A 26,929-nucleotide genomic window follows, 5' to 3' on the forward strand; every position below is an offset into this window, starting at 1 on the left:
GGCAGAAACCTCGAGCAGAACCAGACTCATGTTAGACAGCCATCTGCTTTGACCCAGTTTGGTCTGGAAAGAGGGATAGAGGAGAATAAGAGAGAGAGAGGGAGCGGTGATAGTGATGAGACGAGTAGTAGAAGCTGTTGCCGCTGGAGTCCAGCACGTCCGTATCAGCTGGAGTCTGGAACGTCCACAGCAGGAGGACGTCTACGGCAGCTCAGAGGAACCTACGAGACAAGGGAGCTCAGGGACTCCAGAAAGGTCTATGGTTAGTAACTTTAATGGGACAGGGAGAGTTAAAGTAAGTGATGAGGGGGTTGGGGGGAAGGGGGTGAGCTAGGATCCCAGTGTGTTAGTGCGCCACTTCCCCCGGTAGTCTAGGCCTATATGGTTGACAACTAAACTTCTCAAACTCAACAGTAAAAAGACGGAGCTCATGGTTGTGGCCCCCAAGCCACTGCTCAAGAAGATTGGAGATCTCCTCCTCCATGTGGATGGCTGTTCCATCTCCTGAAGTCCTCAACATGGTTGTCTTCTTGACTCCACCCACTTCCAGTCACACATCAAGTCTGCGTCCATCTCTCTCCGAGTCAGCTGCCGAGACCCTCGTCCATGCTTTCATAACCTCCCGGCTGGATTACTGCAATGAAGTCCTGTTCGGGGTACCCAGCAATGCCCTGGACAGGCTCCAATATGTGCAGAACTCAGCTGCCAGGGTTCTCATGCACACTAAGGCCAGGCAGCACATAACCCTCAGTCTCATTCACCTCCACTGGCTCCCTGTTAAGTACCCCATCACATATAAACTCCCTCTCCTCACTTACAAATCCCTGCATGCCCTTCCCCCCCCCAATACCTGGCTAACCTCCTCTACCAACACACTCCATCCCGGAACCTACGGTCTTCGGACCCGGGTCTCCTCTCCATTCCTCGGACTGAGCTGAGGATTTTTGGGGACAGAGCCTTCAGTGTGGCAGCCCCTACTCTGTGGAACTCTCCCTCTCCCTCCCAACACACGCAGCGCCCCAACCCTGGACAGTTTTAAAAAAGCAGTCAAAGCGCACCTTTTCTTCAAGGCCTTCCCCCATTAGATATCCCCACCTACCCCCCAGACCCCCTACCTGACCCTGTAAAGCCACCTTGGGTTTCCTGAAAGGCGCTTTATAAATTCCAGTTATTATTATGTTCAGTCAAAATGTTTTAACCCTAAACTTTTTGGCAGACAGATGACGGAACAAGCGACTGTCATTTTATTCATGTTAAACTTACTAAGTATTAAAAAGTGCATTTGAATCAAATGAACAATTCAAGAAATTTGATCAAAAAAATATCCCCCCGAAGACAAAATGCATCAAAATATTGTCTCAGTGTCATTTCATAGAAGCTTCGAATGAAAATAACCTCTGAGCCTTTTTTATATCACCAAAAACTTTCCTGTGGTCTGACAAATTCAAATACGACATTCTTTTTGGGATCATAGATGACGTCTCCTCAACTCTGAAGAGCAGAGGGACCATCTTGCTTATTTGCATACATTTTCCATTCGTGGCCCAAGTTCAAGTCATTTGACCCAAGTCTCCACCTCTGTGATGACTATATAAAAAAACAGACTATTCTTAAGTTAATCACTTTTTTATGAAAAAAAACAAAACAATCTTGAGTATAAAGACTTAATCAAGTGTCTTCTTAAGTACATCTTCTTTATATTTTACATAGATTACAAACTGTATGAAATCAGAGCAAATTTTCCGTCATTATTTTCAGCCCAGTCAGGAGGAAACATTGACTTTAACTGTCCGTATTCTCTTTGAAGTCTTCTTTTTCATTGAAAAATCAGCCGCTGTTCATCCACCAAAACACAAAACTACATTTAAAAAGTCCCAAACATTTTATTTTCTTAGCGTCATTTCACCTTAACGTTTATACTAAAATCATCAGCATGTCTTCACCTTTATATAATGCAGTCTTTTCAATATACAAGTATCAATAAGCATGATTAAAAGATCACAATGGCTTTGTTATGTCTGTTAAAGAATTTCCCATATCCTATTATATTAAAATATTTCATATATAGAGTCTGTATTTGAACAGAGGTTTAATAATAAAAAGTGAGTTCCCAAACAAGGCAATTATAGAATTTAATCAGATTGGGAGTCTCATAAATTATTAATTATCAGAAAGAAAAGAAAGGAAACAAACGGACAGAACAGGGACGTCATCAGAGAAGTTCTGAAGAGATGAGAGTTTGAAAGGACAGATCAGACTAATGGAAACAACATCCCGCGGCTGAATCCACACATTCAAGGCAGTGACGACGGCAAGGTAGATCCACCTTCAAACCACTTTAACATTTCGGCCTTTTGGGGACAGAGTTTACGGATTTGTTCGACACACAATTATAATGACTGAGAAATAAAAAAGCACATGTTCTGTCATTCAGGGACAACAGAGTGTTGTTAGAGCTCAGGTGTTCTGTGTACAAATACTCCTGGTGACACCCACTAACAGTCTTTGAGCACAAACGTATTAAACATCCTCATAGACCTATTCTCACACACACACACACACACACACACACACACACACACACACACACACACACACACACACACACACACACACACACACACACACACACACACACACACACACACGCGCGCACACACACACACGCGCACACACGCGCACGCACGCACGCACGCACGCACACACACATGCACACACACACACGCACACACGACCGTGCTTTTTGAACAAAACAACACATCATACATCTGTTAGCCTGAACAGTATCTGAACCATACCTCAGTAAGATAGCATTGTTCTATGAGAATAAACACTGATTCATTCCATCATTGACAATATAATCATCATCCTCCTCTTCATCATCATGGGTTTTTTGTTTTTGCTGTCTTCAGATGTGTTGTTTGGATGGGGTAAAAAGAGATGAGTAAGCATCAGAGTGGATTCTTTGACAGTTTGTCTTGGACTGTCCATCACAGCGTTTATTTTGGGTGACTCGTGGCATCAGTTCGGCTCAGACATGGTGCCCCCCCGCTGAAGACTGAGCAAGAGGCATCCTTCAGCCTGTCTCCCACTGCTTTCACACAACATTCATACATACGTACAGGCCACACAAACCAATGCACGTCCTCACTTCAGTGTCCCCTTCTTTGCACAGTTCCACTGAAGGTTATTTGGAGATTTGCTGTTGGATGTGAAGCAGGAACTCGTAGTAGGACAGGGCCGACTCTGTTCGGTCCTCGATCATGTTCTGCATAAAGCTGGCTTTCCGTTGACTCTCGTCCCTGAGAGAGTACAGGTACAGAGGCAGTACATCAGTACAGCAAACGTCAGATTTAGTTGCCAGATTTTAGAAAGTGTTGCCAAAAGAAAAACAAGGTGTTTTTAGTAGACTGTACCTTTCACTATCTTTGGATTTGGGGTTCTGTTTATGATGCACAATACAAGTAGACTATGCTTACCATACTTCAAAAATCACAACATCCAATACAATTGTTTTTCATATTTTTCTGCTCTATTTTTCATATTTTAAATTTCATTCATATCAGTGATTATCAACCTTGGGGTATCGACCCCAATGTGGGCCTCACTATCATTTCTGCGGGTCATGAGATAGTTGTAGACTTAAAGAAGAGAACACTAAAAATGAATATATATAATTTTACCGGGGTAATGGTTTTTACATTACATCACCTGTATAAGAGACACAATGCCAGGAATTTTCAAAGTTGGGAACTTTCCATGGGAATGAACGGTAATAAACCAGGAATTGACTAAATTGAAGGTCAGCTCTTAATCAGGAACTTAAATATAGTTGTGGAAAATACATTTTAGCATAATCCTGACAAAAACAACCATTCCTCAATCACACGCACATAGCACACTGCTTTCTGCAGGGCTTTTGAGACAATGCCTACATGCACTATGCATTCCTCCATCATATGCACAGATGATGTTTAGAATCCTGCAGAGGCTAGGCTTAAGAAGCTTGAGGGAATATGCTTTTTCATTTGCATGTTGAATGGGACTTTGTTGGGATTGTATTGTTGTTAACTTTTGAATGGGTTGGGTCGGGGGGATAAGTAATATTTAACTTAACATTCATGTTTTTGTTCTGATCTGAATTGATTGTTCAATAAAATATTTAACACTTGATAAAGTTCTACTTACGAATAAATGTATTTTAATCGTATTATTTTGGATGGATGTCTGTTATAAGAAAACAAATATTTATGCTTGGATATGATACCTTTCCATTAAATTACTCTAAATTCCCAGTTCATTCCCATTCCTATGCAAAGTTTCCAATTTGGAATATTTCCAAAATTCCCCAGCTTAACTTCCCATGGAAATTTACCGGAAAACCCTACACACTACTCACACAAAGATCAGGATATACAGCTATTAGATACAATTTCAGAATGCACCCTTAATGCACTTTGACCTTTACAGGTGAACTTAGTTAGACCTTCTCTAAACTTTTGAATGCACACGTCCAACTGTTCAACGCTTCAGTACTTATCGTTTAACATGCTGTTCTCTAACAAGTGTCTGATCCATGAATCCACTAAATGTTCTGGTTTGTATTTAAACCGTATTCTTCATCACGCTCTGTGTAGAGGGTTGTAACCCCAGGACCTGAATGACCTTCAAGAAGAGAGGAGCACCTCAGGAGTGAACAGCATAAGATCACTTCAAGCTGTGATTGATCTCAAGGTCACATAATGATTTACTGAGACACTGACTTTGTTGTTGTGGTATACCCTCCACTGTTGTTAGCTTTTTTTTTAATCAATTGCTTGAAATGAAGAAAGACCATGACATGCTTCTACTTAAATGCCCTGTTTTCATGATATCATTGTATCATGAACTTTTCACATTTTACATATATTTCACCCCAAAGTTCGCTTTCCCTAACTTTTTTGTCAGTAGTGTAATTTGTTTTAGTGCTGTGGCAGCATGTTTGCAGCATGATGGCTGCAGGTGATGGCTCTAGCTCTTGCCGACATGGCATTCACCCATACAATGTGCGGCAAACATCTAGTATATCAGAGTTCATGAAAAGGTTTGGAATAAAGGACGTGTCTGGCCGATAAAAATGTGACTTTTCTTCTGAGTGAGGATCACTCTTTGGATAATAACAACAAAGCAGAGTATCTGCTGCAATACAAATAGTCTTGCATATGTATTCTCTTGTACAGGATGTTGTGTGATGCCCACCTAATGATTTGCAGGGAGGGGAAGAATGGCTTCTGATCCCTCAGCCAGCCAATGAAAGCTCTGGTTCTCTGTGACTCGGCAGTGTCCAGCTCTGGGAGCAGATACTAAGAGAGGAGAGAACGACAGCCAGGTTATTATTTTCCACCAGGAGGGGGACATAATCAAAACACAGATCTTTACAGATGTGACTATTGTGCCATCCTCAGAGGCGCTGTAGGTAAATCCTGGTGCACAGATGCAAATTGAAGGGAAAGTGGAGGAGTGAAATCTGAGCAGTTCAGGTAGAAACAGTGGTTCATTAAGCCTCTGAGGCTTCATACCAGGTTATCAGGCACAGCAGTGTAGCTGGGAACTCCCAGGACTTGTGTGAGGAAGGTGGGGTTGCAGTTTCGTCCAATCCATAAATACATCACCTTTTGGGACAGAATAAATGATGTTAAATGACAGGTTAACATATTTTTTACACACTCAACAAGATAATATTCACACTTAGTTCACATACCAATCCACTGCTATATTGGGAGGTAATCTTCTAACATAATCAAGATTCATCAATGTCATCAGGAAACATCTGACGCTTTTCCTCAGGAGACATTGGGTTTGTATTTCTCTAAGCTTGTTCAAAGTGCAGATTTTTGTATAATGGTGTAAAGTTTCATACTGTTCCAGCATCCATGAGGAAAGCAGCTTCCCTGCTCAGCTTCTCTACGGACAGCTGCAGCAGCCTGGGCTGAGGGATGGTCCGCTCGTTGATGTTCAGAGCTCCCTGAGGACGCAGGAAACAGCAGAAAAGAGAAGATTACACAGTCAAATATGAAGAGTTCAACAAATCATTAGGACAACTGTTTCACTTCAGCCCTCCAGAAGGAAGAAAGAAAACATATCTTTTGGCTGAAAAGGAAAAAGAATGCCTCTTTTATCTCTGCATTCAAACAACTCTCTCCTTATCAGCTGGAGTGAGGATGCTAAGGGCAAATATCATCCTCCTTACCTCGTCTGTCAGATCATCGATGCGGTACAGAGCAGGGTGGATCATCAGCATGGCGTAGGCCAGTGGCTGGTATTTCAGCTGACACATTGCAAACACGCGGTCATCGAGCCTGGTGCTGGTGCCCGTCCTGAAGGCTTTCTGCAGGTTAACAAAAAACACATGATGCTGGATCATTAAAGGTCATAGAGGGGCGCCATTGGCCTGTTCACCCCATATACAGAGTCCTCGTCGCAGAGGTTGCAGGTTCAACTCCCAGCCTTGACCATTTGCTGCATGTCATCCCCCACCATCTACTCTCCACATTTCCTGTCTCTCTTCAGCTGTCCTATCCATTGAAGGCAAATGAAAAAAAGGCCAATAAAGGTGGAACAGATAAATGATCCTGGGAGTAAAAAGTGTCCACACGCCAGAAAAGGCTGCATAGTTTGATAATTGATGTTCTGTGTTCATTTGAAAAATAAACCGACTATCTATGCATAAACAAAGGCTCACCTGTTTGAGCAGGGCGAGGATGTAGAGGGGGAAGAGTCTAAGGCAGACCGGCGCCAGCAAACCGGGCTGCTGGATTGTCAACACAGACTGTCGGTATGACGACAGAGAGTCAATGGAAGCGTTGGTCATGGCGTCTCTGGCGTCACTCAGACTTGCTGTCACAGAGCGGTCCACGGCTGCAGGGAGGGGGACATGTGCAGTTTTCAGGAGAAGGAATCATACAAGGATTATTGAATGAAAAACTTCAACAGTCCTTGCTGTGGTTTTATATTTGTCTAGTTTATCTGTAAACAAAAACCTCTCATGGTTGGTTGAAAGCTGTAGGTCCGCTCCAACTCTCACCTCTTTTAAATCAAAGACTAAGGCTTTTTTATTTGCCACTGCCTTCCTATCTTAGCTCATTTTAACTCACTTTAAATGCACATTTTAATTGTATTTTAATATATTTCAAATTTTCCTTTTCTTTTCTGTTTTATTATATTTGTCATTTTAATTATGTTCTTTTATGCCTGTCTGAATGTTTCCAATGCTTTTAATGTTCTAATGTAAAGCACATTGAGTTGCCCTCGTGTATGAAATGTGCTATACAAATAAAGCTGCCTTGCCTTAATCTGAGAGAAGCATTAGTTTCGTATAAATCCCACATCACAAGTGTCTAAAGGCGAGACAGAAAAAAATCTAAAAATGTAACTGCTCTGTGCATGAACTTATGACACTGAAAATTAAGAATATTTTAAAACAAATAATGCATTTAAGAAATGAAGATTGGAAAGCAAAACAGTGTTGATATAAAGGCTTAGACTTTGCATACATCTGTACAGGGTGTAAAATGAACATCCTCCAAGCGCCAATAGTGGGTAAAAAATTAGTTTGGCATGTAAAACAAAAACACACACCCGCCTGAGGCAGATGGAAAATGTTGTATTGCATGTGAGGTTTTGTTTTCATACTTTCGCCCATTTCTGCCAACTGTCATGCTATTTTGACCCTCGCGACGAGCTGTGCTTGTGTTGTGATTTGGTACGTTGGGAACGGTGTGACGTCAGCTACTGGAGTTCTATTCATTCCCTTTGCTCGAAGAAGCCCGGCGGGAAGAGCGTTTCGAGGAAGATGTGGCGACACATTCCCAGCATGAAACCACCACAAACAAAAAGGATAAACAAAGAGGCAGGAGACGATCAAGAAGAGGAACTGACAGCTAAATGGAGTTCATTTCATTTAGACTCAATCCCAGTTGATGTTTTTTAAAATTATTTTCCCTTTTCCTGCGGGTTAAAAGGAATGTAAAGCTGTGAGACAGACATTTGGCTCACTCAGTCAATGTAAAAGGTTGCACTTTTGAATATTTCTAATACATGATGATGCAGTAATCACCTTGAAATTAAGTGTAACCTAATAAAATAGCAATAATCTTATTTTATCTGCACCTAACTGCATTCTTTAAGTGATTCTTAATTGGATTTTCATAATAAAAATGTATGCATTATTTTTTAATTTTGCCAGTGAAAAATATTTTTGGCCGGTAAATTTTTGGAGATCACTAGCCAATGGCTGATGAGGTAAAAAGTTAATTTTACGCCCTGCATCTTTACCTCAAAACAAGAAAGCTGTCTCATCATGTGTCGAATGTAGGGATGTACATTTTAAGTATTTTCCGTGATCGATTTTTGGAAATGTTAACGATCAATTATCGATTAATTGATAAAAAAAAAACTTTATTATTCTTACGTCAAAAACAATGCCAAATACGTTGTTTTCTCCCTAAATTTTATTTTCTACAGCAACAAAATGCATATAACTGACTGTATTGAATACGGGTATATGTTTGACACGCAGAATATCAACGATCAGTCTCATTAAAATATTCTCCGTGGACATAATCTTATAAAGTGAAGGCTCATTATACAAACGGAAAAGTACTTCAGACTCACAGTGTTCAGTTTTCTGAACGTCAGGTCATAATCAGTCCCGCTGGAGAAAAGCCCAGACGGCTCTGATGTTGTTGGTCTGTAAACGTAGCGTACCAGAATTTCCCACCTGTCTGTTGCCTTTGTATCCAAAGGTGGAAATATCCTGTTTAAAGCTGTCAACCTTTGTGTCCATGTTGTTGTTTGCAGCAGTTTTGTATTGATCCTCTTTTAAAAAGCGCACGTGGAGACCTGACGCACAGCAGCAGCCGCCAGCTGAGCGTCTCCGCTGTGCGCAACACCTTTAACAGCTGATTCACATCGAAACATGCTTTAAACTTAAAACACCTCCCTGATAGCTGAGTGTAATATGAGACCACATGATGTTTGTGTTTCGAGTAATTTCTTAACAATCAATTAATCGATAATCGATTAATTGTGGTCATCCCTAGTCGAATGATAACACTTTATTAAATAAATGTCCTTTTGAGTGTGGAATTTAAATGTACATGTTTTCATGTTTTATTTCTCTGAGGCTTTAAGACTACTGATGTGGAGTTCATAATGAAGGGTTGAAACAGATGTGACTCTTCAGATGCGTTACAACAGTGACAGCCTTTTCTGAGCTTTATTTTGAAGGAATTGAGATATCAGCGTCTGTTCCCTGACTGAATTTGAAATGAGCGAAGACCGATCTGACTGCTCAAAATTCAATGGTTACTTCGCAACCACAGCTGTCACCACTCATCTCCATCTGTCAGTGCTAATAATAGCAGAGTGGGAGAAAAGCTTACAGTCACTTTGTATGGAGCCATTAAAAATACTGTTAAGATGAACAATGAGGAATCATTTCAGAGTCTAAGGACACTGACAGCAAAGGTCCAAACTGGTTCCTCTGTAGTAATTATTCTTTATCTGATCTCATTAAGAGCAAATCAGTAGCACTGAAATAGAGAATGTAGGGGACCGCATTTCATGATCCGTAGCTGGTGGACTGCAGCACTATGTCACTGCGTGTCTCTCCTGAAACAGCAGCAGGTGTCGTTCTCTACCAGCATGTCAGGGCCCAGCCCACCTTTCTTGTAATCGGTCTTCAAATCGTCTCACATTCTCACGTTTGATCATCATTTTGCCTCCAAAATCGTCAAATATTGTCTTTTAAATACACTTCTGAAAAATCCTTTTTCAACTGTAATGAAATCTCATCTTTTCAAACAGACTTTAGACAGAAAACAATCATCAACACTGCACTTAAGGGCGGGGCCCTGACATGACGGTAGAGAACGACACCTGCCAGTTTGCAATCTCTCTGTCACTCTAAGAACTTTAGTTGCACATTTTGATTTGATGCTTTTGCAGGTACACGACCAGTCAAAGGTTAGGAAACACCTTCCCATTCCATAGTTTGTATTTATTGTAATTATTTGAAACACTAGATTAATACTGAAGACATCAAAACTATGAAAGAACAGATTCTGTAAAGTAGCCCCCTTTTTCTTTCGCGACAGCTTTGCACACTCTTGGTATTCTCTCAGTCTGCTTCATGAAGTGGTCTCCTGGAATGGTTTCTAATTAACATGAGCCTTGTCAAGAGTTCATCTGTAGAATGACTTGCCTTCTTAATGTGTTTGAGACCATCAGTTGTGTTGTTCAGAGGTAGGGTTAGTACACAATGGATAGCCCTATTTGACTACTGTTGTAATCCAGATTATGGTTAAACCAGATTATTTCATAGATTTGATGTCTTCGGTATTAATCTACAATGTTGAAAATAATTAACATAAATAAAAACCATTGAATGAGAAGGTGTGTCCAAACTTTAGACTGGTAGTGTATGCCTACCTAAAGTTAATAAATGCATAATATCCAATATGCAAATCCAGCATGCACCGGAACATTTTTTTTTTTTTTTTATATAAAATCAGATATTTAGCCTTAAGTCCAAGCGTTGATGTCCCTGTCATTTCATGTGATATGTCCCTCTCAGAAAATGATTTATCATACCACCACTTGGATCTTTGCCAAAAAATCTCTCTGCAAATAAAGGCTTGACCCTGTTTTTGAACCTTTTTAAATCATGTTGGAGTGTAGTATGTACCCATGCATGCCAGCAGTCCGCTGATGGCTTGAACGTCAGCCCCGGCAAAGATGTCTGACAGAGAATTGACCACAGGTAGACACAGAGTGTGGACACGGATCCTTCTCTCTCCTGTAAGAGAAAACATGTTAAATCAACAAAAGAGACAGAAATGATAACTAATTTTTGCAAAAGCTGCCTGTTTTTGTTTGCGTGTTCACCTTTGCTGGATGTGTACAACAGGGCAGCCTGGAAGGAGACAACCTGCATGTCATCCAAGTTTTCCTCAATGGACATCTGAACTGCAAAGCCAGCATCAGGGTTCACGTTGGGCAGGGATAGCAGGTCTGTAGATCGCACAAAGAAGTTTCCATGGAACGTGTGGATGGAGAGACCTACGAAGAAGCAGAGGTAGAGAAATCGATTAAAAAAGACAATGTACACAAACTCTAATACTTAAAACAAACAATAAATCCCATCAACTAAATGTATTTGCCTGAACTCGAGAGATATCGTGTTTTCCTCAGAATACCCAGGACTTTGGTTTACAAGTTCAAAATGAGATAAAGGGTACAAATATCAAGAGTATCTCCATGTGCCGACTCAAAACCGCTACATATGTGTTGTATTATCATTTGTCTTATTTTTAAACTTTGACTGTTACTTTTAACTTTGCAGAAAGCAAGTGTTTCTAACTAAAAATGATACAACACTTAACATAAAAAAAATACAAATAAATACAGTACATTCCCTTTCTTTCAGGAATCACAACAAGTGGAACAATAACAAGAAAGCTTCAAGAAAACTCTGAAAAACAACCTAATCCTGTTCAGGGATGTCTAGATTATTAACCGTCACATTTTTAACTGTAACAACATTACATCGACGTGTTGGCAGCGTTTTATTCAAATCAGTCCAGTGAAGCTGAAAAGGTGCTGCTAAAACGGCACAATAAGATAGAGGGGCTAAAGAAACATTCTGCAGAGTGCTTATCCTTTATTCTCTACAGGTGAGGTCGTCCCTATGACACCTGTGTCTGAAAATTAAAACATAACACGCTGATCTCTGAGTTCTCGTTCAACCAGCTGTAAATGTTTGTGTCTGCTGACAGAGATTTCAGATTAGGGATGTCAACAACTAATCAAGTATCGATTAATTGATTGCTAAGAAATTATTCTAACACGTTTTTTTGTTTGGATTTTCTATCACGTGGAACAAACAACATGTGGTCTCATATAACATTCAGTTTTCAGGGAAGTGTTTTAAGTTTAAAGCATGTTTCATGTGAATCAGCTGTTAAAGGTGTTGCTCACAGTCTCAGGTCTCCACGAGCGCTTTTTAAAGAGGATCAGTACGCAACTGCTGCCAACAACGACACGGACACGAAGATTGACAACGTTAAACAGAACATTTTCCCACCTTTAGATACAAAGCCAACAGACTAGTGGGAATTGCGAGAAGGCTATGTTTGCAGAGCAGCAACATCAGAGCCGGCTGAGCTTTTCTGCAGCCGGACTGATTATTATCTGGTTGCACTCCCGGCTGACACCTGACCGCGTACACGTTTATTTTTCTCAATAAGAACGAGTAGACAGAAAACTGGACACTGTGAGTCTGAAGTACTTTTCTTTTAGTATTATGAGCCTTCACATTATGAGGCTATGTCCGCGGAGAATATTTTTATGAGCCTGATCGTTGATATTCAGTGTGTTAAACATGTTAACATGTTGTACCTGTAGTCAATACTGTCAGTTCTAAGTAATTTGTTGCTGTGGAAAATATAATTTAGGGGGAAAACAAAGTATTTGGCATTGTTTTTGACTTAAGAAAACTCAATGTTTTTTTTTTATTGATTAATCAATAATTGATCGTTAACATTTCCATAAATCGATCACGGAAAATACTTAAAATGAACACACCTACTTCAGACTGAAGTTTATTTCATACACTGATGGTGTTAGTCATACAGTTATACTAGTTATACAGAGCAACAACTGACTCCATGATCTGATGTCTTATTTTTGATTCACATCTTATGTCCATATTTATATTCACTGTCCGTTCTCCCTCTCTCTCTCCCACACGTCGGAGTGTAAATATGGTCCGTTTAATTATTAATTAAATATTTAGCTTGCACACACGCCTCGGTAAGAGTGCATCATCATGCTATCAAAAAGCTTCCACATGCATGAGTATTGAAGAGGATTATATATTGATAATAGCACATTTAAAATAAAGTAACCTAAATTGGTTATTGCCTTAATACTGACTGAGGTAGACACAGAGGTGAGAGCTCATAATAACCTGACAGGCTACACCCAGCTCATGTAAACAGCTCGTCATATTAATAACCGTTTTCAGACCTGTGAATGGTATTGAAAGACACAAAGGTCTGTAATGAATAAACTGGAACAGACTATTATGTTAAAATTAGGGATACACTGAAAATTCGTCTACCGAAAATTTTCAGCCGAAAATTGACCAAAAGTGCCGAAAGACTTATCACTGAAACAACATGGCCGAAACAGTGGCCATGGCAACTGTACTTGATCCGTGTTATAAAGATCATTACTTGGATGTGGGAATGAAGCAGTACACGAGAAATGATCCAGGCCGCAATGGATGCGGAGAACCCGCTTGGAGACGGAGAGGCGCACAGCGCAAGAAGGAGAAGAACAGAGTGCAGAAAAAAGGACTGGTCTCTCTGAACCAGATGAGGGGCATGCACCCTCGTTGTCTGATATGTTCAATGAGATCCTTGATTTTAGTGAGGTTAGTAAACAGTCAGCTATAACTGCAATGGTACTAAAAATTGGCATAATAATTTCTTTAGGTTTTCGGCCTTGGTTTCCTCATTTTTTGGTGTGCATCCCTAGTTAAAATGTGGATAATTCATGATTCTGTAAAATGAGAGTAAAGTTCAGCTGAACATCAAACGTCACTCTGTCTTTACAAGCATCAGATTAACATGTGAATAATGACACTTTAAATCTTCTAGAATATGACATTTGGTATTCATTCAGGAAGTAGCAGACACTAATCCTTTAAATGAAATCATCCCCATTTCAGACAGTTTCATGACACATTGGTGCAGAAGAATACTACAGAACACGATAACGTGTTTTTCACTCTAAATGTTCTGAGGAAGGACCATCAAAAATTGTTGGTAAATTGAATGCATAATAATTGGGATAATCGTGAAACCGTGACTATTTCTCTGAAAACAATTTCTGAAGCACATTCATGTCAATGCTCAACCTTTCGTGCAGCGTATCCTCATGACGGCCTCAAAGCCGATCTTCCTGGTTAAGTATCTCTTCAGATCCTTCTGGAAACACTCCACCTGAGCAGGGTTGTGCTGGTGGTGGTACGAGGGGTAGTAGTAAATGCTTCCTGCAGAGTATCTGGATATGCAGCCTGGGAGACACATGAGAGTACAGTTGAGGCAGCAATGAGATGCTGATTGTTTAATCTGTTACATTACTTAAGTTTGTAGAAAACACAATAGGCAAACTTGAAGTGTAAATGATTTAGTTTTTAGTTGTAAAACCAAAGTGAAAAACAGAAACTCAATTCTTGATTCTTCTAGTAAAAGTAGTCTGTGCTGTACTGAATAGAAGCTCCAGTCAGCCTTTCCTCCTTCTTTGCTTCCATTTAGCCGTAGTCTTCTGTCAAGCTTACCAAGAGATGCCAGGTCGCAGTACTGAGAGCTGAGCAGGAACAGATCCACCGCCACCTGCTGGCCGGAGCAGTCCAGAGCCAGCTTCTTGTAGAAGTCTGTTGCTGGGGATAAGTGCTGGATGTCCTGAAACCCAACAGACGGGAACTTTAACTAGAATCAGAACTTACGACTATCACTCTGATATTAAATCTGTAACACAACATGAACTTGAAAACTATGCCTCATTTGTTAGAGGTTCTTCCATGCAGTTTGATGTTGGCATAAATGACCACTCTTAGTTACTGTATGACTTCCTGGGAAGAGAATTCTGACTTTCCATGTCTTATATACGGGCTCAAATTCAACAAGTTATTGATGATGTGTGACCAGTCAAACCCTCTAATGGGATATTTCATGAAGCACTCAGAGGTTCATCATCATTCTGTTGCCAACAGGTTCCATCCAAGCTTTAGATAAATCAAAACTATGAAACATCTGCAGTGACATTTGCTGTTTTCTAGTCACATAATGCTGCTGACAGATCTTTTTTCACACTTATGCCCAACAAACTCATCACCAAAGTTCCAACCTTGGCAGATGCCCGCTGGTTGGGGTCCTCTCTGGACTGGAGCGCCCCTGCACCGAGGTTAGGCAGCTGAGTCTGGAACACAGACAATCGCCCTCCGGTTGGCGACAGCAACTTGAAGGCTGCTTGCAGAGCTGAACCCAGCGCAGACTGGGTCTCCATGGTCTTCTCAAATAAAGTTGGTAGGCTCTTAAGCAGATCTTGCACAAGCTAAAAACACAAGGAGTGAGTCTCGTTTTTGCAAAGAATAATTAGTCCCTGAAGAAAAAAATTGGCTGTCATTTAAAGTTTCCTCAATTTATACAGAAGTCAGAGCCAAAAGTCGGAGTGGTTCAAGTGTTCTGTTACTCAGCAGTGTGACCTCAAGGTTTTAAAATGCTGATTTTATCAATTTATTTTTCTCTACTGTTAAAAAAGGAAAATAAATGTCTTAATCTGGGATTAAAAATTCAAAAGACAAAATTAGGAGGTTTTGTAATTTTGCTTCTTACCTCTTTGCATTCATTGAGGTTTACTAGAAGGCTGTCTGGTGTTGGTAAAAAGATATCTGTGGAGCACATAAAAAGCATAATTCAAACAAAAAGAACATTGCATAAACAGTCTTATTACCCTTATAATAACAGAATATGTTTTAGAACTGCAGTTACAATGAAATCATCTGCTTGACGCTTATTTTCTCATGTATTTATCACATCTGAGTGTCTGAGGAGCTTTGCATACAGCTGGTCTGAAACTGCAGCAGTAATAAGCGTGTTGTCTTTGCCGTCAGCTGCGTCTCACCTTCAATGTCGGAAACGATGAGCATCTGCGGCTGGGAAAGTCCCTCCTGGAGGTTGTAGAAGTGGATGGTACTGTCAAAGGTGATGAAGCCTACCTTTGTCCGCGAGTCTCCAGGAAGCCTGAAGGACACGAACACATGCTCAAAATGTAGCTTGCACTCTGGTGACCGGAGCGCTCTTTTAACTTATTTACAAAGCCTCATTTCAACCCTGCAGAGTGAGGTTTGGCTGTTTCTAATGAATGTTATTGTGACACATAATTTTACAAGTTACTGGCAGAGATATTTACATAGCGACCAACTCTGGCTGAATACATTTTGACATTGATTTTGGACATCCAGCCTAAAGAAAGTTGAAAAGCACATACGCATTAATGTTGTCGAGCAATGACTGACAGAACACATTCAGGTAGCCCGTCTCCACTGCATTGTGGGATACATCCAGAACAAAGAGGTAAACAGCAGGCTGCGGTGGCCTCAGCTGGGGAGATAAGGGAAACACATTGAACTTAAGTAAAGGTCAGAGAAACAATAACACACACACACACACACACACACACACACACACACACACACACACACACACACACACACACACACACACACACACACACACACACACACACACACACACACACACACACACACACACACACACACACACACACACACACACACACACACACACACACATTTCTGTACACATTACACTTGAATAAAAATAACTTATTCATTGAGAATAAACTTCACATGTAGATAACTCAGATAATAAACAGTCATGCCGATGAACCCACCATGTATTCTGAAGGAGCAATAAATTCGATGGTGGCGTTCTGGACTTCTGGTCTTTTGTGTGGCTCTCCGTATGATCTGCTGACTGGGTTGTACATAAACTCCTCTGGAACTACATACAGACACACAAAACACGCAGTGAGGTCATAGTAATGAATAGTACTCTATGTACTTTCTGACTCAATTCACATTCATGAGCGTAAAAACAAATGTAAGTGGCAGGATGGTTACTAATGCAGCGACTAGAATGGTTGTCATATGGATGAAGATCACAGGGTTTGTGGAGGAGTACGTGCACCAAACGAGGGATACTTGTACTGCATCAGTTTATTTCCTTTGTATCCTATAATCTGTACATAACCAGCAAACTAAACCATAACATAATAGATCACCGGCCTTCTTTCTTTTTCTTTAATACAACCATGTAAAATGTAGATGTGATTTAAAACAGAGGGCAGCAGCATGAGAATGTTGTTATATTGCATATAAAACACTAGGGATGTAAGGATATATCGCAAGACGGTAAAAAAAATAGATCCAAATAAGGATGGATTAAAATCAATTCAACAAAAGTAGTAACGGGATATTATTTTTAAACAGTAGAAGGCGCTATCTGCATTATACTCCACTTGTTCAACATCACGAAGTCTCTTGTCTGCTCTCTCGTCACTCACTGAGTGGAGGTGTTTTAAGTTTAAAGCATGTTTCAGCTGGGGGCTGCAGCTGAGTGACAGGTCTCCATGAGCGCTTTCTTTCTCTAACGCCCGGACTGATTATGACCGGGTTGCACTCCCTGCTGACACCTGACCACGTTCACATACTTATTTTTCTCAAGAAGAAAACTGGACACTGTGACTCTGAAATATGTTTCTGTTCAGACGTTCAAGTTTTTTAAATGATTAAACGATAATTGATCGTTAACATTTCCAAAGGTCGATCACAGAAAATACTTGAAAGTTAAATCCCTGATTTAAAGAGATTGACCTTATTTGTTTTAATATTTCATACTTTTATTTGGGAATCATTCACTTTCCATTTCTCTATAATTGTTCTGAAATTTTCGAACAAGGTATTTTTGTATGGTCATTTGAGTTTTTTGCAAATTGCGAAAAAAAAGTGCGCAGTGGTTTTATTTGAGTTAAAACACACCTTAAAAATGAAAAAAGATTACTTTGTTTACAAAGAAATATAAGAGAAAATATATATCCCAACTGTCCATATCTGAGAATTGAAATAAATAATATTTATTTAAATTTTGACTTCAATCCAGTTTTCTTGAAAAACCCTAGAGAATCGTGAGTTAATCGTATCGTGAACCAAATATCGGGATGCGAATGAATATTAATTGTGGGTTGAGTGTATCCGTACATCCCTATAAAACACAGATAAGATGCTAAAACAACAACCACAGATTGCGCTCACTGTGTACACATGAGCATGGACTAGGATGAGAACGTATTGGCTGCACAGTGTGCGGCACTGACGTAACGCGATGCAGTGCAGCCTGTGTATACTGAGGGTGAGTGTTTCTAAATTGAGGTGGAACTTCAAATAGGAATCTGAAGTTCTAACAATCAGCTTCAGAATGAACCGATTTTTCACTTTATTATCTTCATTGTTACTTGACAGAAAACTGCTACTACACCACTGATACTTCATTGTGACTGGGATATACTACACTGGATGCTTGCTAACCGTCTCCACTGTTCTACCTGACTGAAGCCCTTTCAGTTGATCATCCATCTTTCCTCGCTTCTCCCCTCTTCCTTACCATCATTAACCCGGTAGCACAGGTTACACTTCCACCTCCTCTGGTCCAGGAAGGAGACAAAGGGATTGATGTATGTTCTGCAGGATCGACACCTGACGATGGTGCTGGATGTCACCACAGGAAGCTGCTGCAAGAAAAACCACAGAACAAAACAGGCACTGTGTGAGAGGTGCCTCCAGGCTCAGGCTAACTCATTCTCCAGTTTGCAACCATTGGCCTTTCAATAAAGACATTTTTGTTGCACAACGTCTGTGTCCTCAAGTAACACAGTGAAAAAACATGAAAATGTTCTGACAGGTTTTACCCAGAGGCCTATTTAGTCAAATACTACTCTGAGGCATTAAGGGGATTCTCAGTGTTTAGATGCTAACAGTCCTATGTGGTTATTTGATCTTTATCCAAGTGACATAATTATTAGAATGAGGCTGTTGATGTTCTTTCAAATCATTCAGGACAGAGTTCTGTTGAGCATATACAAGCATCATTTCTACCAGCAACACCTTTCTTCACTTTAATGCAATGAAACAAATTCAGAAACTATGACCATATGTTCTGCTAAGAGCTTTAACAGTGACCCCCTCCACATTAAAAGCAGCACTGAGTGCTTGCTTAAAGTTATCCCTGGCTGCCCAGTCAAGTCAAGTCAAACTTAATTTATATAGCACATTTTAAAACAACCGCAGTGCTGGACCAAAGTGCTGTACTAGCTTAGAAACACAATCAATAAAAACAAATAGTTAAAATAATTTATAGGAGTAGATATTTAAAAAAAAAAACAATAGATGGTACAAGAAAAAGCCACAATAAATAAAAGCAAAATAAAAAGTTGGATGTCTCGCTCAACAGGTATTAAAAGCCAATGCAAAGAGGTGCGTTTTAAGTAACAGTTTAAAACTCTCAGTAGTCTGAGCTGTCCTTATATTCAGAGGCAGACTGTTCCACAGTGTGGGAGCAGCCACCGCGAAAGCTCTGTCAACTCATGTTTTTAGCCTTGCTCTTGGGACATCAAGAAGCACCTGGTGCGTTGACCTGAGCACTCTGACTGGAGCATGCAGGTTCAAACACTCGCTCAGGTATGGTCAAGAGAAGAAAAGAAACATAATTACCAACTTTTCTATATTTTGACTGTTGCAGGGTTTAAATATAACAACTTTCTGGAACAAGTCAGTCATAATAGTGAGATACAATCAGAGAACAATGGGATTTAAGGTCAACTGATTTTGCATTTTTTGGATGCGTTTCACACTAATGCCACATATTATGTTAAATAAAATGTTCCCTGGCTACACCCCTTTCTCTGTCACTTCCTTAAACCAGTTAGAAACCTTGTTAAGCACAAACTACCACAAATTTGCTTTCCCTCAGGGAAAAGTTTAGTTGTGTTTACAACGTTCCTCTCCATTCTTTTCCTCAACCTAATAAACCAGTTTTCACATGCGCATGAACCATAAAATAAGGGGTTAGCAGATAGCAGACTATTAAAAGGACATTTCAGTTTGAGTACATGTAGTAATATATAAATTTGTTCACATGAAATATTGAACTCAAGTGTTACCGAGAGGTCTTTGAATGGGTGCAGCAGCAGGCCCATAGGCATCTTGGCTTTATTGAGCAGAGACTGGGTCTGTGGGATGCTGGTTAGTGTACAACGGAAAACTCTGTGAAGAAAAATAAGCACAGAAGTTCATTGTATACGGGAACTGAATTCAAGGGTAGTTGTTCAGTTGGTTCTTCACTGAAAGCAATCGTTTAAAATTCAATGCAGTAAATGAATAAGCTTCATTTGCATGAAACTATCAAGTTAGGTTTTATCAGATCAGAATAATATCAGTTTAAAGAATATTTCATGTATTGGTGTAATCTGTAGATTGTGATTGGTCATGGCTTACTCTGGGTTGCAGTTAATCTTCTGTAGGTCTTGTGGAAGGCAGGGTGTTGGGGCAGGGATGGGGCTTGGTGGCAGCAGGTTCCTCTCCTGCAGCAGGTTGACCACTCTCAGGGCTTCTGGGGTGCTGGACTGGAGGCTCATGGCCGCCAGGGACGGGCTCAGCTGGGCCGGCCCTGGGCCAACAGGTGGCTGAGATGGCAGACAATATCAAGTGTAAACAGCTAGCATCATTAAGCACCTTTAGCCATCTATGTTCTGATATACTGGTGCAGTCTGGTTTGATGATAATCACTGTCTCTGAACCTGCTCCATTTAGTGTCAAATGGTTATGATAATTTAACATTTTATAAAGATTTTTTCATAACACAGCTGAAGCACAACCACAACTAAAGTGGATATTTTTCATCATTTGTTTACAAAAAAAAACAAATGAGGGACTTTGGCTACTTCTTTAACTGGGTTAGGGGAAAGCATCTCGTTTACAATGGCTTTTGCAGGTAGTATTAATGTATCTGCCACAGTGTGTGGCTTTTTTGATTTGGCTACAAGTTCAGCTACTAAGTAGCTAGCTTTGAGAGCTCTCGCAGACACTGATGTAGTTTTTCTCATAAAAGTTGCCTTTTCCACCACCCATATTACGCTCTTCATCCAGGTTCGAATTTTGTCCAGGGCCCAGTTTGAAGTTACATTTTTTCCTTTTTTAATATTATTTATCCATCGTTGTTGTACACCTACGTCTTATCAAATACACCTCTTGCATCATTAATTCTATTGTTTTAAACTAACAAGGTCATTAGTGTGCTTTATTGCCACCCAGTGGGTGGGTAGCGCAGGTCAGTACATGGACGAGTACTGAATTTCTCTACCAGTCACTACACTGCAGGCACAGACGTACTTCATGGCAAATTGTTTGCAGTATATGAATAATATTTCTTTTGGACTAATTTAGTGAAATTGGAAAATGTCCAATAGCACACGTGATGATCTGTCACAGCACACAAGTGTTCCACAGCACAGTGGTTGAAAATCACTGCCCTAACCCTTCAAATAGTTAGTTCAAAATGATTTAAAACACCTCAGCAGCACGTGGCTGTGACCTCTTTCTTACCTGCTGGTATGGCTGAGGTGTTTGAGTGTAAGGCTGTGTGGCGGCCTGCATTGCAGGATGCATGGGTGGTGCAGCATTATGGGGGGCCGATGTGTTCTGGTACCCAGGGGGGAGAGAGGGGTAGTGGCCCAAGTGCCGACCAGGTGATCCAGGCTGGGGTGGGCCAGCTGTAGGAGAAAAGAGAACAGACATGGGTTCACTTTATATGAGAAAGCCAGTCCTAAGGAAGCAAGGATGAAGGATTTTCTGTCTCTTCGTTTATTAAATCAAATTGTTTAAATTCATCTCTCCACATGGTTTTATTTCCTTGCTCTTTCTGGGACATTCTGTGCCTCAGGCTTTTAAACATGACTTTATTGACAAAAACAAGTCATAAATATGGAGGTCAACTTCAGGGGGGTACAGTCCCTAATTTATTCCAACAGTTGTAGCAAAGTGTTAGTAAATATGACTTTTGGTGAAGACTCTATTCAGCCATGTATTACTCATTACTACAGAGGCATGACCGCGTGTAACTTGATATTCACTATTCATGTTGCTGAATTCTGATTTAGATCATATATTTGTGTGTGGACATCAAAGACACTGGTACAAAGTATATGTTAGGCTGGAGATACACGAACAGTATTTGTTAGTGGGATTGGTTCCTTGTTTCATTCATTCACTGGAGTTTTGATGAGATGGAAATCATGAAATATCCTTCAAAACAATACAAATTAAATATCTGTTAATGGTAATATACCACAACAAACAGCCTGTTGAGGGCTTTGGGCAGACTGTATCACTGTGATGTTGTGTTTCAGGTAATCACTACAGAAGAAGCGTATTGGTCACAATCTACTCAAATGCTTGTAAGAAGGAATTACATTATGAAAGACTGAAATAAAAGGTAAAAAAAGAGAAAAACTGCTGCAAAAGTGTATAGCTGCTTTAATGAAACCATATTTTGTGAGGCTAGATTGTACATATGTCTCTAGTGTGGAAAGAATCTGACATGTGGCAGAAAACGGTCTTACCCAGTTTGTTGTCAACATGATTGTAGCTGTTTGGTGCTTGTGGGCCATTGTCAGTCACAGTTCCTGTTTGAAAGAAAACATACATGTATGAAATAAATATTCTCAGACACTTTGAGCTTTATGTCCACAGGCGATGGATATGGAGCAGTTGGAGCTACAGAAAAATATGGACACAAAGGACCACTGAAGCAAAACAACAGCACTAAAGGCGACATGGATGATGGTGATTTGTATGTGGTTTTCCAAAGAAATATTTGAGGTTATATGAGAAAAGATGGGAAGGGATGTCTGAGAGCGGAAGGCGTACTAATAACAACAAGAAAGAATATGTTTCCAGGAATGCACTGATAAGGTTGCTTCATTCAAGAAGACACAGAAACTTGGGCGCATGTAATATTCCAGATCAGAGTCATGAATTTGGGCTAATTTTCCTATTTTCTGCATCGATTTCAAAACACTACAAACTAGTAGTCTGCTCGTTCTGCTGGGTTTCATCCTTTATTTTAATTAAAGGAAAAAATCAGAGCAGTGCATCCCTGGATACAATGAACAACAGCACAGTGAGGACAGGACTGACACAATATCTAACAGCTACTGGCAGTTTTGGCCACACCTGGACATTCAATATCTCCCTCCTGGTTGTCGGGCTCAGTGGGGGAGAGAGAGCTGTTAACAGCCCCCCCACACTGAGCTGGCATGAGGGGGAAACGTTGGAAGGTGATCATTACAAAGAAGGCTGGCTTATGATCAAGGACATACAGTTAAAGAGCCAAAGTGATACAATATCATTATTTTACAATCAGCACGGACTCCGAAAGAAAAGATGTCCCTTTAACATCACACTATACTTGCCATACTTGTTGGAAAAACGTTGTGTTATGACTTCGAAAACATATTCCTGTCTGATCCCTGATGTACAAACACTTCATGTTGTTTTATGGAAAAAACATCTATTCTTTATTTTCCTGCTGTGTTGATTTGAAGGTCTTGAAAATAAATCACCAGTGCAAATGAGGCAATGGTTATAAAAGCATTTAGATTTGGAACACACTCATGAGCTTTTGTCTGTACCGGTTTCCCAGCCTGAGGAAAAAGCCAGAAAATCTACTGCTCAGAGATAAAAACTGTCAACAAACTAACCATCTGGGGGAGGAGAAGTGGCGTTTGCCATTGGGGGTCCAGTGGGAGGTGGTGCAGGTTTCATTGTTGGTGGGCCTGTAGGTGGGGTGCTATAGGGAACTCTGTTTGGTTGGTATGTTTGAGGAGCCATGGGGTTCATGGGTGGAGGAGCAGTGCCTGAAAAAGAAACAATAAACAGATTCTTGTTGGTATTGCACTGACTAGTTCATTTAAATATAGTTATCAATTCATCTTAAACAAATCAACAATACACCTCAGGGAGAAAACAGCAAACCCTTGGATTTCAAAGGCTTGAACACAAAACTGTATTTGTTCCTAAACAAAAACATAGAGATCAATCACAAATCAAAGTGCTTGTTTCTTGTTTTGCTCTTATTTCGTGTCAACTGATGATCAACTTTCACTTACAACACATCTGTGACGATATTTGAGGCAGAGTCATGACATCAGTAATTATGTCAACATTACTGTGGCATGTGAAACAAGACCTGACTCTGGTGTTAGCACATATAATGTAGAAGAGATATGAAGCAACACTGATGTGTAACGTTATAAGCTCTAAGTAGAGGTGACAACAGCTGATGGCACTATTAAACCACCATGTCAGAACAGTGACAGTGACACATGTCACACATGTCCTCTCTGAGGACAGACCAACCAAATGAGTCCTGACTCAAACAATAATGAAATAAATGCAGATTACATTGGGAATTTTGTGTTCGGAATTAAGGCACAAATTATAAAGACAAATAATGTTCTCTCTTAAAATAAAACTTACTGGAATGAGATAAAACCATAGACTATATAAAATGGACGTCATCTTGCTCGGCTCGAAGTAAGGCCGCAACAAAAACTGCTCCCCCTAGTGACTGGCTGCAGTATAGGTCAAAAACTATCTCTACCCCATTCATTTGAATGGGGCTGCTGTCAACTTTAAGTTAGTTCAGGCTGGGACCATGATGACATTTGCAAAAATTGGAAGAGATCGGGTATTGAATGTAAATGTCAGTACCATGTATTTCCTGTTTGTGGTGCTATGGCTGTAGCAGATAAATGAGCCCATAGATGTGTTGAGGGTTGGATCCTGATCATGTTTATGCAATTTGAAACAGATTGATCACCGTATGAAGGAGCTATAAGTATCTCTGTGTCATGGCGAGACATCTAAGTTTGGGGTGTTGCCAGAGACACACCCTTTAACGACAGGTCACAGTCTGACCTGTTATGCTTCATGAAGGTGTAAAGGTAATTTCTGAGCACATTTGAAAAAGAACTGTTTAAAACAGAAGAAGCGTTTCATCACAAAGTAAGAAATGTGACTTCCTGTTGCCAGTAGGGGGCCAAAAAGGATACAGATTAATATTTGCATACAGACGCATTAAGCATGGGACAGTTATCACACATGTAATGTTTGGTCCTGATCTAACATTGTATCTAAGAGATATTAAGGTTTTAATATCCTTAAAGATTTGGCAAGGTGCCAAAAACAGTGAAAACCCTGATTACCCACAATATCTTGTGGGCACGGGAGGTATACCTCAAATGTTTACAATTCCTGTATAAAGAAGCCTAAACATTTATGAATTGGATGACTTTGGGACAAATTTTGGTGAGTTTTGGGCCACGTTGAGGCATGCGAATTTGGCTTTCAAGCGGCGGAAGAATCCTAGCGATCCTTCGGGATACAATAGGGCCTCGCCGCCACTGAGTGTCAGTGCTCGGGCCTTAATAAGGCTCCCTGTTGGTTTTAGGCAATGGGTGCAAGAGGCTTTTTTGTGCGTCCTGATGCCCTGAATGAGCATGTCTGACATCGTGCATGTAGCTTAAAAAAACTCTATGGGCAGGGGTATTTTACCCGTTTTTTTAACCCATTAGGGGGCGCTGTGGAGCAGATTTTTTATTTTTTTTGGACGAGAGCCCAAAAATGTTTAAAGGGGATGCATGGCCGATGATTGTAGCCCAATCACCATTGGTGAGATTGTGAGCATTTTAAAGCCCCCAAAAATCAATTTCCTGCTTATGGGGAGACATAAGAGTTTGATGTACCTGCCATGCCCCCATTTTTCATATTTGGCAAACGTTTTCTGATAACTTTAACTCGTCCATATGTCTACTTTGGATTATGCCTTGTTGGGATTGGATTAGAGAAAAACCCTAGGGCTAGATCTCTTTAGTACGTGCCCTGCAAATCGCCAAAATCAGACATTCAACTCAGATTTCTGCGCTTCCTGTTAGGATTTCACAATGACGCCCTGGGACTTTTTTGTAGCTCTTGGGATGGTAGGTATGCAAAAAATAATTCAGGCATGTAGGTGAAAGTAGCTTTGAGTGTCTGGCCTTTTAAGTCATTAGGGGGCTCTATGGAGCAATATTGGCCCAAAAGCAATGAATTCCTAAATTTTACGCCATGACTGACTTTGGGACACATTTTGGTGAGTTCTGGGCCACGTTGAGGCATGCAAATTTGGCTTTGAAGCGGTGGAAGAATCCTAGCGATTCTTCGACATACAATAGGGCTTCGCTGCCACTGCATGTCAGTGCTCGGGCCCCAATGATCGTACTCCTTCATTCACATTGTCCAATCAAGCGGCAACCTGTTTACAGCCTGGTTCAAAAGACAAGTGTAGTCTGGATAGCTCATTTCTCGATATGCTCTCACTGTGAGGAGGGTGATTTTTTTTCTAACGTGGCAATTTCGAAGATATTGAGATTACAAGTCTCCCAATGAGAGGCACAGCTGCCTGCGGGAACACTAGCTGTTGGCTAGGAGGCTCAAACTCCGCCTCTTTACATCACACTGGCTCGACAGAAGCAATATGGCTGCCGTCACTGATTGGCCTCAAAACAGCTCTTCAGAAACAGATAGGTGACTTCATGGATACTACGTCAATATTTTATACAGTATATGTGTCCAATGCACTTATTAATGAATTTCAGTGGCTCTGCAAAATGTCAGATGTCTTCTGAAACATGTTGCTTACTAAACACTACATTTGATAGCAGGGACAAAACCATAGACAACTTTAATACAGCCAAATGTGTTCACAACATATTTTATGTCTGGTGGTGCAATGTGTGACATTTTATTTAGAGCTGCTTGTGACCTGAGGGGCAATTGAAAGAAGAAACTAGTCAACAGGGTTCACATCTCCAGAAATATCTCATAACTTGTCTTGATTAGCTGCTGCTTTCACTGTCAGCATTGTGCTGGGAAGATAGGAGTTGATGGTGCTGCTGGGGGAAAGGTCAGCTCCACACAGACATACGCTTCTTGTTGGGGCTGCGAGTATAAACGGCAATTTACAAGCAAATCTGACCATAGGATTGAGAGACGTGTTGATAACAGAGAGATCATGTGACCTCTGCTTTTACGCAGAAGTATAGTTGCTTTGAAAAAAAAGTCTGGTTAACGAAATGCTATGACAAATCAAACCTTATACAACAAACTTTCATAATGCTCTTATAACTTTCTCAACAGAAGATC

The 26,929-nt window shown here is 40.4% G+C and overlaps 1 protein-coding gene across 2 annotated transcripts in view; it reads right to left on the reverse strand.

The window, feature by feature from the left end:
- Positions 1 to 1,677: 1,677 nt before the first annotated feature.
- sec24a (SEC24 homolog A, COPII coat complex component) overlaps positions 1,678 to 26,929 on the reverse strand; it is a 29,582-nt gene continuing 4,330 nt past the window's right edge. The window contains exons 3-23 of one of the 2 annotated variants that reach the window (XM_034683342.1): positions 23,446 to 23,601; positions 22,306 to 22,368; positions 21,290 to 21,456; positions 20,183 to 20,370; positions 19,849 to 19,951; positions 18,294 to 18,420; positions 16,525 to 16,634; positions 16,099 to 16,211; positions 15,733 to 15,851; positions 15,444 to 15,499; positions 14,956 to 15,162; positions 14,387 to 14,510; positions 13,964 to 14,122; positions 10,927 to 11,100; positions 10,727 to 10,837; positions 6,722 to 6,897; positions 6,230 to 6,367; positions 5,900 to 6,004; positions 5,559 to 5,651; positions 5,239 to 5,342; positions 1,678 to 3,302 (exon numbers count right to left, since the gene is read on the reverse strand). In XM_034683342.1, coding sequence (XP_034539233.1) covers positions 3,188 to 3,302; positions 5,239 to 5,342; positions 5,559 to 5,651; positions 5,900 to 6,004; positions 6,230 to 6,367; positions 6,722 to 6,897; positions 10,727 to 10,837; positions 10,927 to 11,100; positions 13,964 to 14,122; positions 14,387 to 14,510; positions 14,956 to 15,162; positions 15,444 to 15,499; positions 15,733 to 15,851; positions 16,099 to 16,211; positions 16,525 to 16,634; positions 18,294 to 18,420; positions 19,849 to 19,951; positions 20,183 to 20,370; positions 21,290 to 21,456; positions 22,306 to 22,368; positions 23,446 to 23,601 — 2,708 coding nt within the window. In that variant the 3' untranslated portion in view covers positions 1,678 to 3,187. The remainder of the gene's footprint in view (positions 3,303 to 5,238; positions 5,343 to 5,558; positions 5,652 to 5,899; positions 6,005 to 6,229; positions 6,368 to 6,721; positions 6,898 to 10,726; positions 10,838 to 10,926; positions 11,101 to 13,963; positions 14,123 to 14,386; positions 14,511 to 14,955; positions 15,163 to 15,443; positions 15,500 to 15,732; positions 15,852 to 16,098; positions 16,212 to 16,524; positions 16,635 to 18,293; positions 18,421 to 19,848; positions 19,952 to 20,182; positions 20,371 to 21,289; positions 21,457 to 22,305; positions 22,369 to 23,445; positions 23,602 to 26,929) is intronic. The other variant, XM_034683343.1, reaches the window with a different exon arrangement.

Source organism: Notolabrus celidotus, chromosome 5 (assembly GCF_009762535.1).
Source record: "Notolabrus celidotus isolate fNotCel1 chromosome 5, fNotCel1.pri, whole genome shotgun sequence".
Lineage (NCBI taxonomy): Eukaryota > Metazoa > Chordata > Actinopteri > Labriformes > Labridae > Notolabrus > Notolabrus celidotus.